Here is a 13,351-nt window from a genome sequence, read left to right on the forward strand (position 1 = left end):
ACACAGAGGACATCTTTCTCATGCAGACATTTGCTATCCAGGCAGCTTTTGCCTGGGTGGGGGTGAGGGGGCAATTGCCCCACCTTGTTGGAATACCTCTCACCCCACCCTGTGTTTCATAGCCTGAGGTTAATCAAGACTGAATGTCTATTCAACTGCAGGCAGAGGTGGATCTCAGCAGACTTTCAGTCTTTGCCTGATTTCCTTCTAGGCCTGGAGCTAGGAAAAGCAGACCTTGGTGCACATCTTGGTGATTTCCAAAGGCACCCAGCCACAACAGAGGGAGCTGCAAGCTGTGGATTGTTGATAGCTCCAAACAGGGTACTCAGGGCCAGTCAAAAACAGCATCTGACATTGTCCTACACTAGAGATTGGGAATCATAGCAGATCAATCTAGCACATAGACACAAACCCAAACAGGCGGCCAAAATGGGGAGACAAAAAAACAAGCCCCAGATGAAAGAACAAGAGAATTCTCGAGAAGAAGTACTAAACAAAATGGAATTAAGACATTTATCAGATACAGAGTTCAGAATGATGGCAATGATGCTCAACAGTATGAGAAAAGATAGTAACTATGAAAAAAGACCAGTCAGAAATGAAGAATGACATACCACCATTAAAGAACACATTGGGAGGAATACACAGCAGATAGGGGAGCTGAGGTTCAAATCAGTGAATAAGAAGACAGTAGACAAAATGATGCAATCAGAGAACCAAAAAAAAAAAAACACACCCAAAACAATTAAAAAATAGGAGGAGAGCTTAAGGGAGCTGTGGGACATGAGACATAACAATATGTGCATCATAGAAGTGCCTGAAGGTAAAGAAGGTGAGCAAGATAGAGAATTTGTTTGAAGAAATAAGGGCAGAAAACTTCCCTAACCTGGTGAAGGAAAAAGTCACATAAGTTCAGGAGAGTCCCAAGCAAGAAGAACCCAAACCAAACCTTGCCCACTCCAAGACACATCATAATTAAAATGCCAAAAATTAAAGATAAGGAAAGAATCTTAAAGGCAACAAGAGAAAGCAAATTGTTGTGCTGTGCCTGCACGGCCAAGGGTGAACCTGAGGAGAGATGGTGAAGGATTAAAGAAGACAGACAAGTGAATACAGTTGGGGCTTGGTAGATCTCCTGTGCCTGGATGAGGACACAGAAAGACCCCGCCTGCAAGCTGAGGCTTTATTTTATAGTCAGAACACACAAAGCAAAACACAGGAAGTGGTCAACATGTTTACAATGTTCTTATGCGTTTCACCTTATTCTGGCAGCACTTGTTGCACCTCCCACAGCCCATTAGCTACTTAGGAAGGAACTAGGGAGGGCTATAATGTTAAGCTTAATTATGCTAAGAGACCTCTGCCCTCCAAGCTGGGACTTGTTTGTGGCCCTTCCACAGGTCAATCCGAGGCTTGATCCTGTAGCCACTCCCTATAATTTGTTATCTACAAAGGAGCTCCCATAAGGCTGTCAGTTGATTTTTCATCAGAAACTGCTGGGAGTCTTATCCAGCATCTAGAAGGGTTGAGGAATCTGGAGAAGGGCTGCAGTAAATTATTAAAGAGTCTAGAGACGAAACATAATTTTGGAAGGCATTTCGGGGAGTCAGAGGAGCTTGGCTGTAGGAACCAAGATCTCCTGCCTCTCTGGACCCCTTGCTTTTTATTAACACAAATTGTCCTAAAGCAAGGTAGATATACATATCAAAGGCAAGGTTTAGTATACAGAATCCATTGTCAGATTGGAGGAACTGCCTTCAGCTGTTTCAGGTGTTTGGCCAGTAGGAGGCAATAACATGTAGCTTGAAATGCCCTCAGCTGTCTGGCAGCAAGCAATCATCTATGCAAATCTTTAGGTGTGGGGAAATGCCCTTAGCCATTTCCAGCAGGCAATCCTCAGGGTTCCATCAACCTTTTGATGAAACTTCTTGCATTTATGACATGCTGGAATTAGCTTCCAGCAAGAAACTCTACAGGCAAGAGGAATGGAATGAAGTATTCAAGGTAATGAAAAGCAAGGATCTGAAACTAAGATTACTATATCCAGCAAGGCTATTATTCAAAATAGGTGGTGAAATGAAGAGCTTCCCAGAAAAGAAAAGGCTAAAGGTGTTTATCACCAACAAATCAGCAAGAAATGCTACAGGGACTGCTGTAATGAGAAGAAATATAGAGAGAAAGAACCATAGGCATAAAGAATTAAAATGGCAGTAAATAAGTAAATATCAATAACCTAAAATGTAAATGGATTAAATATTTTAATCAAAAGACATAGGGTAGCTGAATAGATATGAAAACATGACCTAAATATATGCTGTCTACAGGTGACCCACCTCAGAACCAAAGACGCACACAGGATGAGAGTGAAGGGTTGGAAAAACATTTTCCATGAAAATGAAAATGAAAAAAAAAAAAGCTGGGGTAGCAATACTCATATTTGACAAGATAGACTTCAAAACGAAGGCCATCAAAAGAGACAATAAAGACCACTACATAATACTAAAGGGACGGATCTAATAAGAGGATATTACCCTGATAAAGATATTTGCATCTGATATAGGATCTCCTCAATATATAAAAAACACTTCTGAAGGACATTAAAGGAGAGATCAACAGCAATACAATCATATTAAGGAACTTTAACCCCATGCTGACTTCACTGTATAGATCTTCCAGACAAAAAATCAACAAGGAAACAGTGAATCTAAATGACACACTGTATCAGATGGATTTAATTGGTATTGATAGAACATTTTACCCTAAAGCTGCAGAATATACATTGTTTTCAAATGCACCTGAGTCATTCTCAAAGGTAGAACACATGTTAGGATGCAAAACAAGGTTTTACAAGTTTAAGAATATTGCAATCCAATATCAAGCATCTTCTCAGATCACAATAGCATGAATTTAGAAGTCAATTACATTAGAAACACTAAAAAACATTAAAAAACATGGAGGCTAAATAGCATGTTATTAAAGAACAAATAGGTTATCAATAAGATCAAGAGATAAATAAAAAGTTTCCTAAAAACAAATTAAAATGAACATACAACAATATGTGGGAAGTCACACTACCTTTGACTTCTCTGAATTCACATGTTCATAGACAGGTTACATAAATGTGATTTTATCTAAGGTAGCCCTGTAATGACTCAGAATATGAAATCAAGAGGTTCCATGATTTCTTCACTCATGTATGTAAGTCTTATCAACTCAACAAAATTGTAAGATGTAAAACATCTTTTACACAGCAACCCAGTGACACAGAAAAGAAGTTGAGTTCTATCATTGTGAAACCACTGAGGTATCTAATGAAGAGGGAGAACTTTGAAAGCTTTTTTATGGGTGCCATTCTAAGTGCTTTCCTAGATGTTGTCATTCAAACAGAGGAATACCTCAAGTGAAAATAACATTCTGTTGAAACAAAGATTTCAGTCGCCTGTCCTGGGTTGATAGACAAAAATGCTTATGACTAGGAAAGGGACAGGTGGCATTCACATGTTCTGTATTTTCATTCTTTTTTTAAAAACAAACTTCACATAGTTCTCCATGGCATTTTATTTATTTTTTATTCTTTATTTTTAATATATTTTTATTGATTTCAGAGAGGAAGGGAGAGGGAGAGAGAGATAGAAACATCAATGAGAGAGAATCATTGATCAGCTGCCTCCTGCACGCCCACCACTGTGGATCGAGCCCACAACCTGCCCTTGACCGGAATTGAACCTGGGACGCTTTAGTCCATATGCTGATGCTCTATCCACTAAGCCAAACCAGCTAGGGCCAGTATTTTAATTCTTGAGGGATCTTTCCCAGGTTCCTTTAAGAATGATTATAAATCTAGGATAACCACTGTGAAATGTTTACCCAAAGGTTGCATATCCTCAAAGAGCAGAAAAAAAAGTTGGTGGGAAAAGAAAATGAACAATTCTCCCTCATTTCCAATAGATTCAGAGGAAATACAGAGCAGCAGAGATGAGAGCTGCAGAGACCTGGCGAGCAAGTGAGGCATGCAGATTAACCAGTCTGTGCCACAGGGCAGAACCTGGGCCATTGTAGCAGGAAAAGTTCGGGTAAAGATAGGGAAAGAGCTATGCCAGTGTTTTGAAATACAACTTTCTATGGTGGTGGAAATGTTTTGCACTGTCCATTAGCCATATGTGGCTACTGAGAACTTGAAATATGGCAGTTCAAAAAAAATGAATTGATTTTTAGAGAGGAAGGGAGAGGGAGGGAGAGAGAGAAACATCAATGATGTGAGAGAATCATAGAATTGCTGCCTCCTGCAAATCCCCCACTGGTGACCAAGCCCGCCCACGAACAAGGCATGTGCCCTGACTGGGAATCAAACCATGACCTCCTGGTTCATAGGTCAACACTCAACCACTGGACCATGCAGGTTGGGTTGAAATGTGGCCATTTTGACTGAAAAAATTTTTTTATTTCATTTTAAATATTTTTTCTTTTTTCTTTTAAAAAATACATTTTTAATTGATTTTTAGAGAGAGAGGAAGGCAGACAGAGAGATAGAAACATCGATGAGAGAGAAACATCCATGGGCTGCCACCTACATACCCCCTACTGGAGATCAAGCCTGCAACCAGGGCATGTGCCCTGACCAGGAATCCAGCAGGTGATGTTTAGGTTCCTGGGTTGACGCTCAACAGCTGAGCCACACCAGCCATGTTCGTTTTAAATATTTTAAGGTTTAACTTAAATATCCACATGTGGCTAGTGACTACCATATAGGGAAGCATAACACTAAATACTGGCCCAGGAGTCACTGAGTGGCCCATAGGAAAGGAGGGGCTTCGGAGACAGTGTAAACAGACCAGCCTAGCCCATACCAAATACAACTACAATTACCCACCAGCACTTTTGATTGTACACAAACCTGATTCACCAGAGGCAAAAATGGGTTACAACTGGAAATAAATCAAGCCCCTGTAATTGATTTCACATTTTCCTGCTCCATAGGTCAACTAGGAGAGCTCCCACTGGCTATTTACATCTACACACACACACACACACACACACACACACACACACACACACAGTTTACAGCTAGCTATAAATACAGTGGAGGACATTTGAAATGACTGAAAACCAGATAATCAATCTGCCTCACTGGCATTAACTTATGGAGCAAAATCTCAGAGGGTGTGCTATCTCTGCAGGATTTTTACATTTTTCTCATTGTTGGACTGAATTACGCTCCAGTACACTAAGTAAGTCTCCCTTTAAAGTACCCAGTAAATACAGAACAATTCAAAATCTTAAGCAGTGTGTAGCACTCCAGAGAACTGTAATTATATAAATAACACTATATAATAAATTTTTAGAATCTATAATCTAAACATTAAGAAATACATTTATAAGTTCTTTGATTGATGGGGGAGAAAGGAGACATATGCATTATTTTCAACAATAAAGATTTTTAAAAAAAGAAATAGATTTATAAGGTTTTAGTAATAAAAAATGAAAATACCAAATTGCATATGCATCTTCCCAAAAAGTCATGTAACCAGAATTAAGTTGGATTATATATTTTTTCTAATTTTTGGATTCCCTTAAGTTAATTATGCTCTTATAAATGAATGATGACATTAAAAAACAGCATATAGCTCCATTGTGTGAAAATATAAAATCACAATATAGATTTATTAACAAAATATATAACTTGTTCTTGACATACTTAAAACCTATAAATTAAAATTACTAAACAAACATATAAGGTTATTTCCCTTATTGAAAAAAGTGTGTGGGTATATGTGTGCATAACTGTATATGAAAGGTATTGAGTAGGAGAATGGTATAGCTTAATGCTTCAAAATACTAACTTGTCACAAAAGATATATTTTCTTTTTTTTTGAGTTTTTGTTTTTCATCAAAATAATAAGAAAACATATGTGGAAATATAAAACTAAAGGAACCCTACAAAGATTATTTTGAAAATAAGCATTCCTTCCCTCTATTATACACAACACACTCACACACACACACACACACACACACACACACTCACACTCACCCACAAACACACAAATCCAGATGCAATTGTTTTCAACTCTTAGTTCTTTCATTTATAATTATCTCCGTGTAGCTAAATTACATACATAGAGAATACTAAAACAAGCCTCAATAAATTTAAATTTATTTAAATAATACAAAGTATATTGTCCAGTCACAATGAAATTATATTAGAAATAAAAAAAGAAGGAAATTTGCTAAATTCACAAATTGGTGGAAATTAAACAGTACATCATAAATAACTAATGGGTCACAAAAAATGTAAGAAATTGCAAAAACACTTTGATGAATGAAAATATAACATACCAACACTTTTGGGATGTGGTTAAAGAAATGCTTAAAGGGAAATGTATAGCTGTAAAACCTATATAAAAAATAAAAAATATCTCAAATTAACCTTCCACCTTAAGAAACAAGAAAGAAAAACTAAACTCAAGCCAAGTAGAAGGATAACATGTAAATGAATGAAATAATAAGAAACGGTACATAAAATCAACAAACTATAAGTTGAATCTTTAAAATATCAACAAAGTTGATAAACCTTTAGATAAGCTAAGATGGAAAGAGAGATGACTCAATTTAATAAAATCAGAAATGAAAGAGAAGACATTATTACCTACATTACAGAAATGAAAACAATAAGAGAACAGCATGAATAATTTTACACCAACAGATTAGATAATTTAGATAAAACTTCTCAAGAAAAAAATAGAAAATTTGACCATGTTCATCTGTGAAGTGGGTGAAGATGGTCAAAAGGTACAAACTGCCAGTAATAAGTTAAATAAGTCCTGGGAATGTAATATACAGCATGGTGACTATAGTTAACAGTACTCTATTGTATACATTTTTTTCTACAAGGTTTATATTCTTAGATTTTTATAGTTATGTCTGGTCCATTTTGAATCAATAGGAATTATTTAAATAAATAAAACATTTATTTTTTGATTTTTTATATTTGGACTTATGAAAAATAAACCGTCTTATTTTAAAAAAATGTACTTTCCATGTCACAAAATAATTTTCCTTTTGAAACTGTCTTTTTATAAACTGCTGCTTTGCTAAGTCCATAGTATCTCATTAGGTTTCCATAACTTAATTAATCTTGAATAACAAACTTTGTACCCCTTGACCAACATCTTCCCATTTCACCCTCCTCAGAGCTCTTGAGAGTAAAATGGTAACCACCATTTTTCTATCTTTAATATTATAGACTAGAGGCCCGGTGCACAAAAATTTGTGCACTGGCGGGGGGGGGGCGGTGTCCCTCAGCCCGTCCTGTGCCCTCTCACACTCTGGGACCCCTCGGGAGATAACGACCTGCTGGCTTAGGCCCGCTCCCGGGTGGCAGAGGGCAGGCCCAATCCCTAGGTGCAGCCCCTGGTTGGGCTCAGAGCAGGGCCGATTGGGGAGTTGGGGCGCTGCCCCCTGTCATGCACAGAGCAGGGCGGATCGGGAGATTGCGATGCCACCCCCAGTCACGCTCAGGGTAGGGCCGATTGGGGGGTTGGGGCGCTGCCCCCTGTCACACTCAAGGCAGGGTCAATGGGGAGGTTGTGGCGCCACCCCCTGTCATGCACAGAGCAGGGCCGATCAGGAGGTTGGGGCACTGCCCCCTGTCACGCACAGAGCAGGGCCGATCAGGGGGGTGGGGTGCCTTCCCCTGTCACGAACAGATCAGGGTGGATAGGGAGGTTGATCATGGTGATTTCATTATGTATATACTAGAGGCCCGGTGCGCGAAATTCATGCATGGGTAGGGTCCCTAGGCCTGGCCAGTGATCAGGGCCTATCAGGTTCCCCATCTCCCTAAATCCCCACCACCCCGCCTCCTCCTTCCCTTGGCACCCATGTATGCTGCCACCCACCCCGGTTCCCTGTCCCAGCCCGGGGCCCAGCCCCGATCAGGCGATTGGGACCTGCTGACCAGGGGGAGGAGCCAACTGCCACCATGGCAGACTGGTGGTAGGCCTATCGGGGCCTGTCGGCTGGGGGGGGGGATGGGAGGAGGGACCCGGGAGGTTGGCTGCCAGCCCCGAGGAGAGAGCCAGCTCTTGGCCCCCCTGGGAACAGGGCCATGTCCACTGCCACCCACCCCTGGTTCCCTGTCCCAGCCCGGGGGTCCGGCCCCCATCAGGCAATTGGGGCCTGCTGGCCTGGGGAGGGACCGAGAGGTTGTCTGGCAGGTCCCATTAGCGATCGGGGCCTGCGGGCTGGGGGCAGCTCCTGCATTGAGTGTCTGCCCCTTAGAGGTCAGTGCACGTCATAGCGACCAGTCATTCCGGTCCTTCCAGTCATTCTGGTCATTTTGTTGTAACAGTTGCTTAGGCTTTTATATATATAGATGTATATCATCAAATCACACTTTATGTATATATAATAAAAATATCACAAACTTTTATAGCAAAATAGTCACATATGTAATGTATTTTTTGTCTGTCAGGTGACAACGTATGAATTTGACTTTGACATTCACATTAATTTCTTTGAATCTTCAAAACTTTACACTCAATATCATTTGTCACAATCTCCTGTGCCTCGGGTTCCTCTTATTCGACCATGTCATGTTCAAGCTACTGGTATGTAATATGAAACATTCAAGTGATGTGCATAAACCAAATATTTTCACTTAAGCAGCCGAAAGTTTAAAAATAGGGATATGATATTTTTTAAAAATATCAATATTAGAAAATAAAATTATGATTGCTCTGCATTTTACTTAAATTGTGAGTCTTTGAGATTGAATTTTGATAGATAGCATGGATATAATCTCTGATGAGTAACCCTTGCTTGAAAAAATAGGATATAATTTTTTTAAATAAAAGGTCAGTTTAGTACTTTATTCATTGTGTGGTTAATTTTTAAAGGATTATATTAAAATTAAATCATTAAAATAAACTACATTGGCTATAAAGTGAAAGGTTGGAAATTTCATTTTAGAAAATATTTTTCCCATATGGATAGGTTACTAAAGGATTATCTACATGTATAGAAGGATAAGTATCTTAAAATTTTGAAATATTTGTCAAATATATATTTACTCATTTTCTCCAAATATTCAAGTATAAAACCAATGTACTCTGCAAAATGTAGTTTTGGAAAGCTTTTGCTTTGCAGTTCATAATATATGTTTAAGTATTTTTCAGAAAAAAAATAAGTTTAGACTATAATATATTTTGTTTTCATAGTTTTGACATTAAGTTCTCAATAATAAAATAGTAATCAGTTAATAATTACACTTGGCACCTTGTAAGAGAAGCATCATTAAAATAGCATATATAATATAGAAATTTAGTTTACTTCCATTTAAAATACAGATTTAAGAATTTCACAGGTGGTAGGGAGGCTCCATGAAGATAAATTAATGTTTCATCATAGAAAATTGGAAAATGTAGAAACACAATAACTGTCATCTGCAATGTGAATATTTAGACTACACTATTATTAATATTTTGGGATTTTACTTTTGTTCTATATTTTGCTTTTTATTAGTTTTTTTGTTAACATATTTGAAATCTTACTGCCTGTGTTAAGTTGAAATCTGTTCATGCTTACTATAAAGTTTTACTTGAATGTCATAGACCCTTATTAATTATATAAATTAAGACTGATAAGTATTGTAGAATATATCATCGGTAAGTGTCTCTTATAGATTACTTAACCATAATCAGAAGCATTTAGGTTTTTTCCGTTTTTAAATTTTCTTATTAATATAAATATTGTAGTAGTGAGCATTTTTGTGTATAATACTTTTTTCTATTTAGAGTTTTTCCTTTTTAACCATTTTATTGAATTCACTGGGGTGACATTGGTTAATAAAATTATATAGGTTTCAAGTATACAATTCTATAATATATCATCTGTATATTGTACTGTGTTTTCACTACCCCCAGTCATTTCTCTTTCTATCACTATTTATTCCCCCTTTACCCTCTCCTCCCTCCCACCATTCTGGTAGCCATCATATTGTTGTCTGTGTTTGTTGCTTTCTATTTTATATCCAAAATGCGAGTGATAACATATGGTTCTTTTTCATATCTAGATAATTTTTCTAAGTGAGATTCTCTGAGTTGGCCGCATTCTAAAGTACATACACGTTAAAGCTCTTGGTTTATTTTTCAAAAGGGCTTTTGTGAAGAGTTGTGCTCTTTTACCTCTCCACTAGTATAAACTTTAACCAGCATTGAATTAAAGAAATTGGATACCTTTCTATGTGATTAAAAGTATGTTATTTCAATTTCCATTTTTTGGATTGCTTACAGATTATAATTTTCTATCTTTGCGGTCATATATTTCTTATGTCAATGATCTGTTCACGAACTTTGCCTTTATCACTAAGATTTTGTATTCATCTGACAGATGTCCATGATCTCTTTACAGCAGTCCCCCCTTATCCACAGGGTATGAGTTCCAAGATGCTCAGTGGGTGCCTGAAACCAAGGATAGTGCCAAATCCTATGCATACTATGTTTTTTTAAATGCACTTACATACCTATGATAAAATTCAATTTATAAATTCAGCACTGTAGGATATTAATAACCAACTAATAATGAAATAGAACAATTATAATAATACACTATAATAAAAGTTATGTGAATGTGGCATTATTAAGTAAAATAAAAGTTAATGTGAACATAAGCAGTGTGATACTGCAACAGTCAATCTGCTAATCAAGACGGCTACTAAGTAGCTAACAGTCTGGGAGAGTATACAGATTGAGTATGCTGGACAAAGGGATGATTCAAATCTTGGGCAGAATGGAGTGGAATGCCAAGAGATTTTATCACACAACTCACAATGTGCAATTTAAAACTATTGAATTATTTGTACAGATTAGGAGAGCAGGACTGAACTGTTTTTTACCAGTGCCATGATTGTCTATGTAGAAAATTTAAAAGAATTGATAAAAACAATCTCTTGGAACTCTAGTAAGGTTTCGGGATAAGAGGTTAATATACAAAAGTCTATTGCTTTCCTATATACCAGCAATGAGCAAATGTCTTTTGAAATTAAATCCAAAATACCATGTACATGAGAAGGCTACAAGATGAAACACTCATGTTAATAAAATATTTACAAGATCTATAGGAAGAAACCTACAAAACTCTAATGTAAGGAATCAAAGAAGAATTAAATAAATAAAGCAATATTTTATGTTCATATAGGAAGATACTGTTGTGAAGATGGCAGTTCTTTCCAACTTGATCTAGAGAATGAAGGCAATCCCAATCAGATCCTCAGCAGGTTATTTTGTGGCTATTGACAAGATTGATTCAAAATTTATATGGAAAGGGAAAACACCCACAATAGCCAACACATTTTTGAAGGAGAACAAAGTTGGAGGGCTGACATTGTGGAGGAATTAAATATTTATTACAAAGGTGCAGTAATTAGGAGAGTTTGATATTGGCAGAAATATAGACAAATAGATCAATGGAATGGAAAAGATAGCCCAGAAATAGATCTACAGAAATGTAGTCAACTGATCTTTGACAAAGGAGTACAGGCAATGCAATTCAGAAAAGATCATCTTCTCATAATTTGGTGCTGAACAACTAGATATCCACAAATTTTAAAAAAAAGAAGAAAAATCTAAAGACAGTCCTTAAATTCTTCACAAAAATGAACTCAAAATCTATCATAGACCTAAATATAAAATTCAAGACTATATAAAACAGAAGATAATATATGGAAAATCTAAATGTCTCTGGGTTTGGCAATGGCATTTTAGATAAAACAACAAAGGCAAGATCCTTGAAAGAAAGGATTGATAAGCTAGACTTTATTAAAATTAAAAATATCTGCTTTACAAAAGACACTTGCAAGTGCCAAAAAGACAAACCACTGGCTTGGTGAAAATATTTGCAAAAGACATATCTGAGAAGGAACTGCTATCTGAAATATAGAGAGAACCTAAAATTCTAGGAGAAAAACAAACCAATTAAAAAATGGGCCAAACATCTGAACATACACCTCACCAAAGATGATATACAAATGGCAAATAAGAATATAAAAATACTTCACATCATATGTCATCAGGAAACTTCAAATGAAAACAACAGTAAGATACCACTATACACCTATTAGAATAGCCAAAATCCAGAACACTGCCAACACTAAATGCTAGAAAAGATGTGGGGCAGCAGGAACTTGTAGGAATGCAATTGCTGATGAGATTACATTGCTGAGGGGAATGGTAAATGATTTGCTATATTAGAAGACATTTGGTATTTTCTAAACATACTCTGAAGATACAATGCCTTAAATTGTGCTCCTTGGTATTTTTCTTAAAGAGCTGAAAGCTTAAATCCACATGGAAACCTGTACACAAATGTTTATGGCCGATTTGTTAATAATTGCTAAATCTTGGAAGCAGCCAAGGTGTCCTTTAGTAGATGAATGTATATATTTTGTTATATTCTGACAGTGGATTGCTATTCAGCACTAAAAAGAAATGAGCTATTAACTCATTGATAGAGATCCCAGAAACCTTAAATTTATATTACTAAGTGAAAGAACCCAATCTCAAAAGGCTACATATGGTATCATTTCAACTGTGATATTCTGGAAAAGGCAAAACTATGGAGATAATAAAAAGATCAGTCATTTCCAAGGGATGTGCGGAGAGAGAGATGAATAGGCAGACTACAGAGGATTTTTAGGGCAAAGATTCTTCTCTGTATGATACTATATAACGGTGGAGATTATATATATATAATCTCCACCCTTATATATCATTATACATTTGTTTAAACCCATAGAATGTACACCACTACAAAGGATCTGTAATGTAAACAGTGGGCTTTGTATTATAATGATGTATCATTGTAGGTTCATCAATTGAAACAAATGTACCACTGTAGTGAAGAATGTTGATAATGGGGGAGATTATGCATGTATGGGGACAGGGGTATATTGGAAATCTCTACATCTTCTCAGTATTTCTGTGAATCTAAAGTTGCTCTAAAAATAAATTTATACTAATAATAGAGGAATATGCAAATTGTCCAGGATGCCTTCACACTAATAGTAACAATCGAACAGCAGGCTGCGTGGGGCGACCAGGTCAGCAGGGGGGTTAGTGAGGTACGACCCAACAACTGAACAAGCAGGCAGCGTGGTGCGATCCAGGCCGGCAGGGCGATTAGTGAGGGACAACCAAATGACTGAACAGCAGGCTGTGTGGGGCGACCAGGCTGGCGGGGGGGGGGCATTTGGGGGCGACCAGGCCGGCAGGGGAGCAGTTTGGGGCAACCAGGTCAGCAGGGGGGGCAGTTGGGGGCAACCAGGCCACCAGAGGGGGGCAGTTGGAGGTGACCA

General features: G+C 37.4%; 1 protein-coding gene across 1 annotated transcript in view; it reads left to right on the plus strand.

The window, feature by feature from the left end:
• Nucleotides 1-13,351, plus strand: part of CFAP47 (cilia and flagella associated protein 47) — a 425,326-nt gene that overhangs the window by 82,928 nt on the left and 329,047 nt on the right. Inside the window, 1 exon segment of the mRNA XM_014462850.1 lies at nt 8,474-8,609. Coding sequence (XP_014318336.1) covers nt 8,474-8,609 — 136 coding nt within the window.

Source organism: Myotis lucifugus, unplaced genomic scaffold (genome assembly GCF_000147115.1).
Source record: "Myotis lucifugus unplaced genomic scaffold, Myoluc2.0 scaffold_192, whole genome shotgun sequence".
Taxonomy (NCBI): domain Eukaryota; kingdom Metazoa; phylum Chordata; class Mammalia; order Chiroptera; family Vespertilionidae; genus Myotis; species Myotis lucifugus.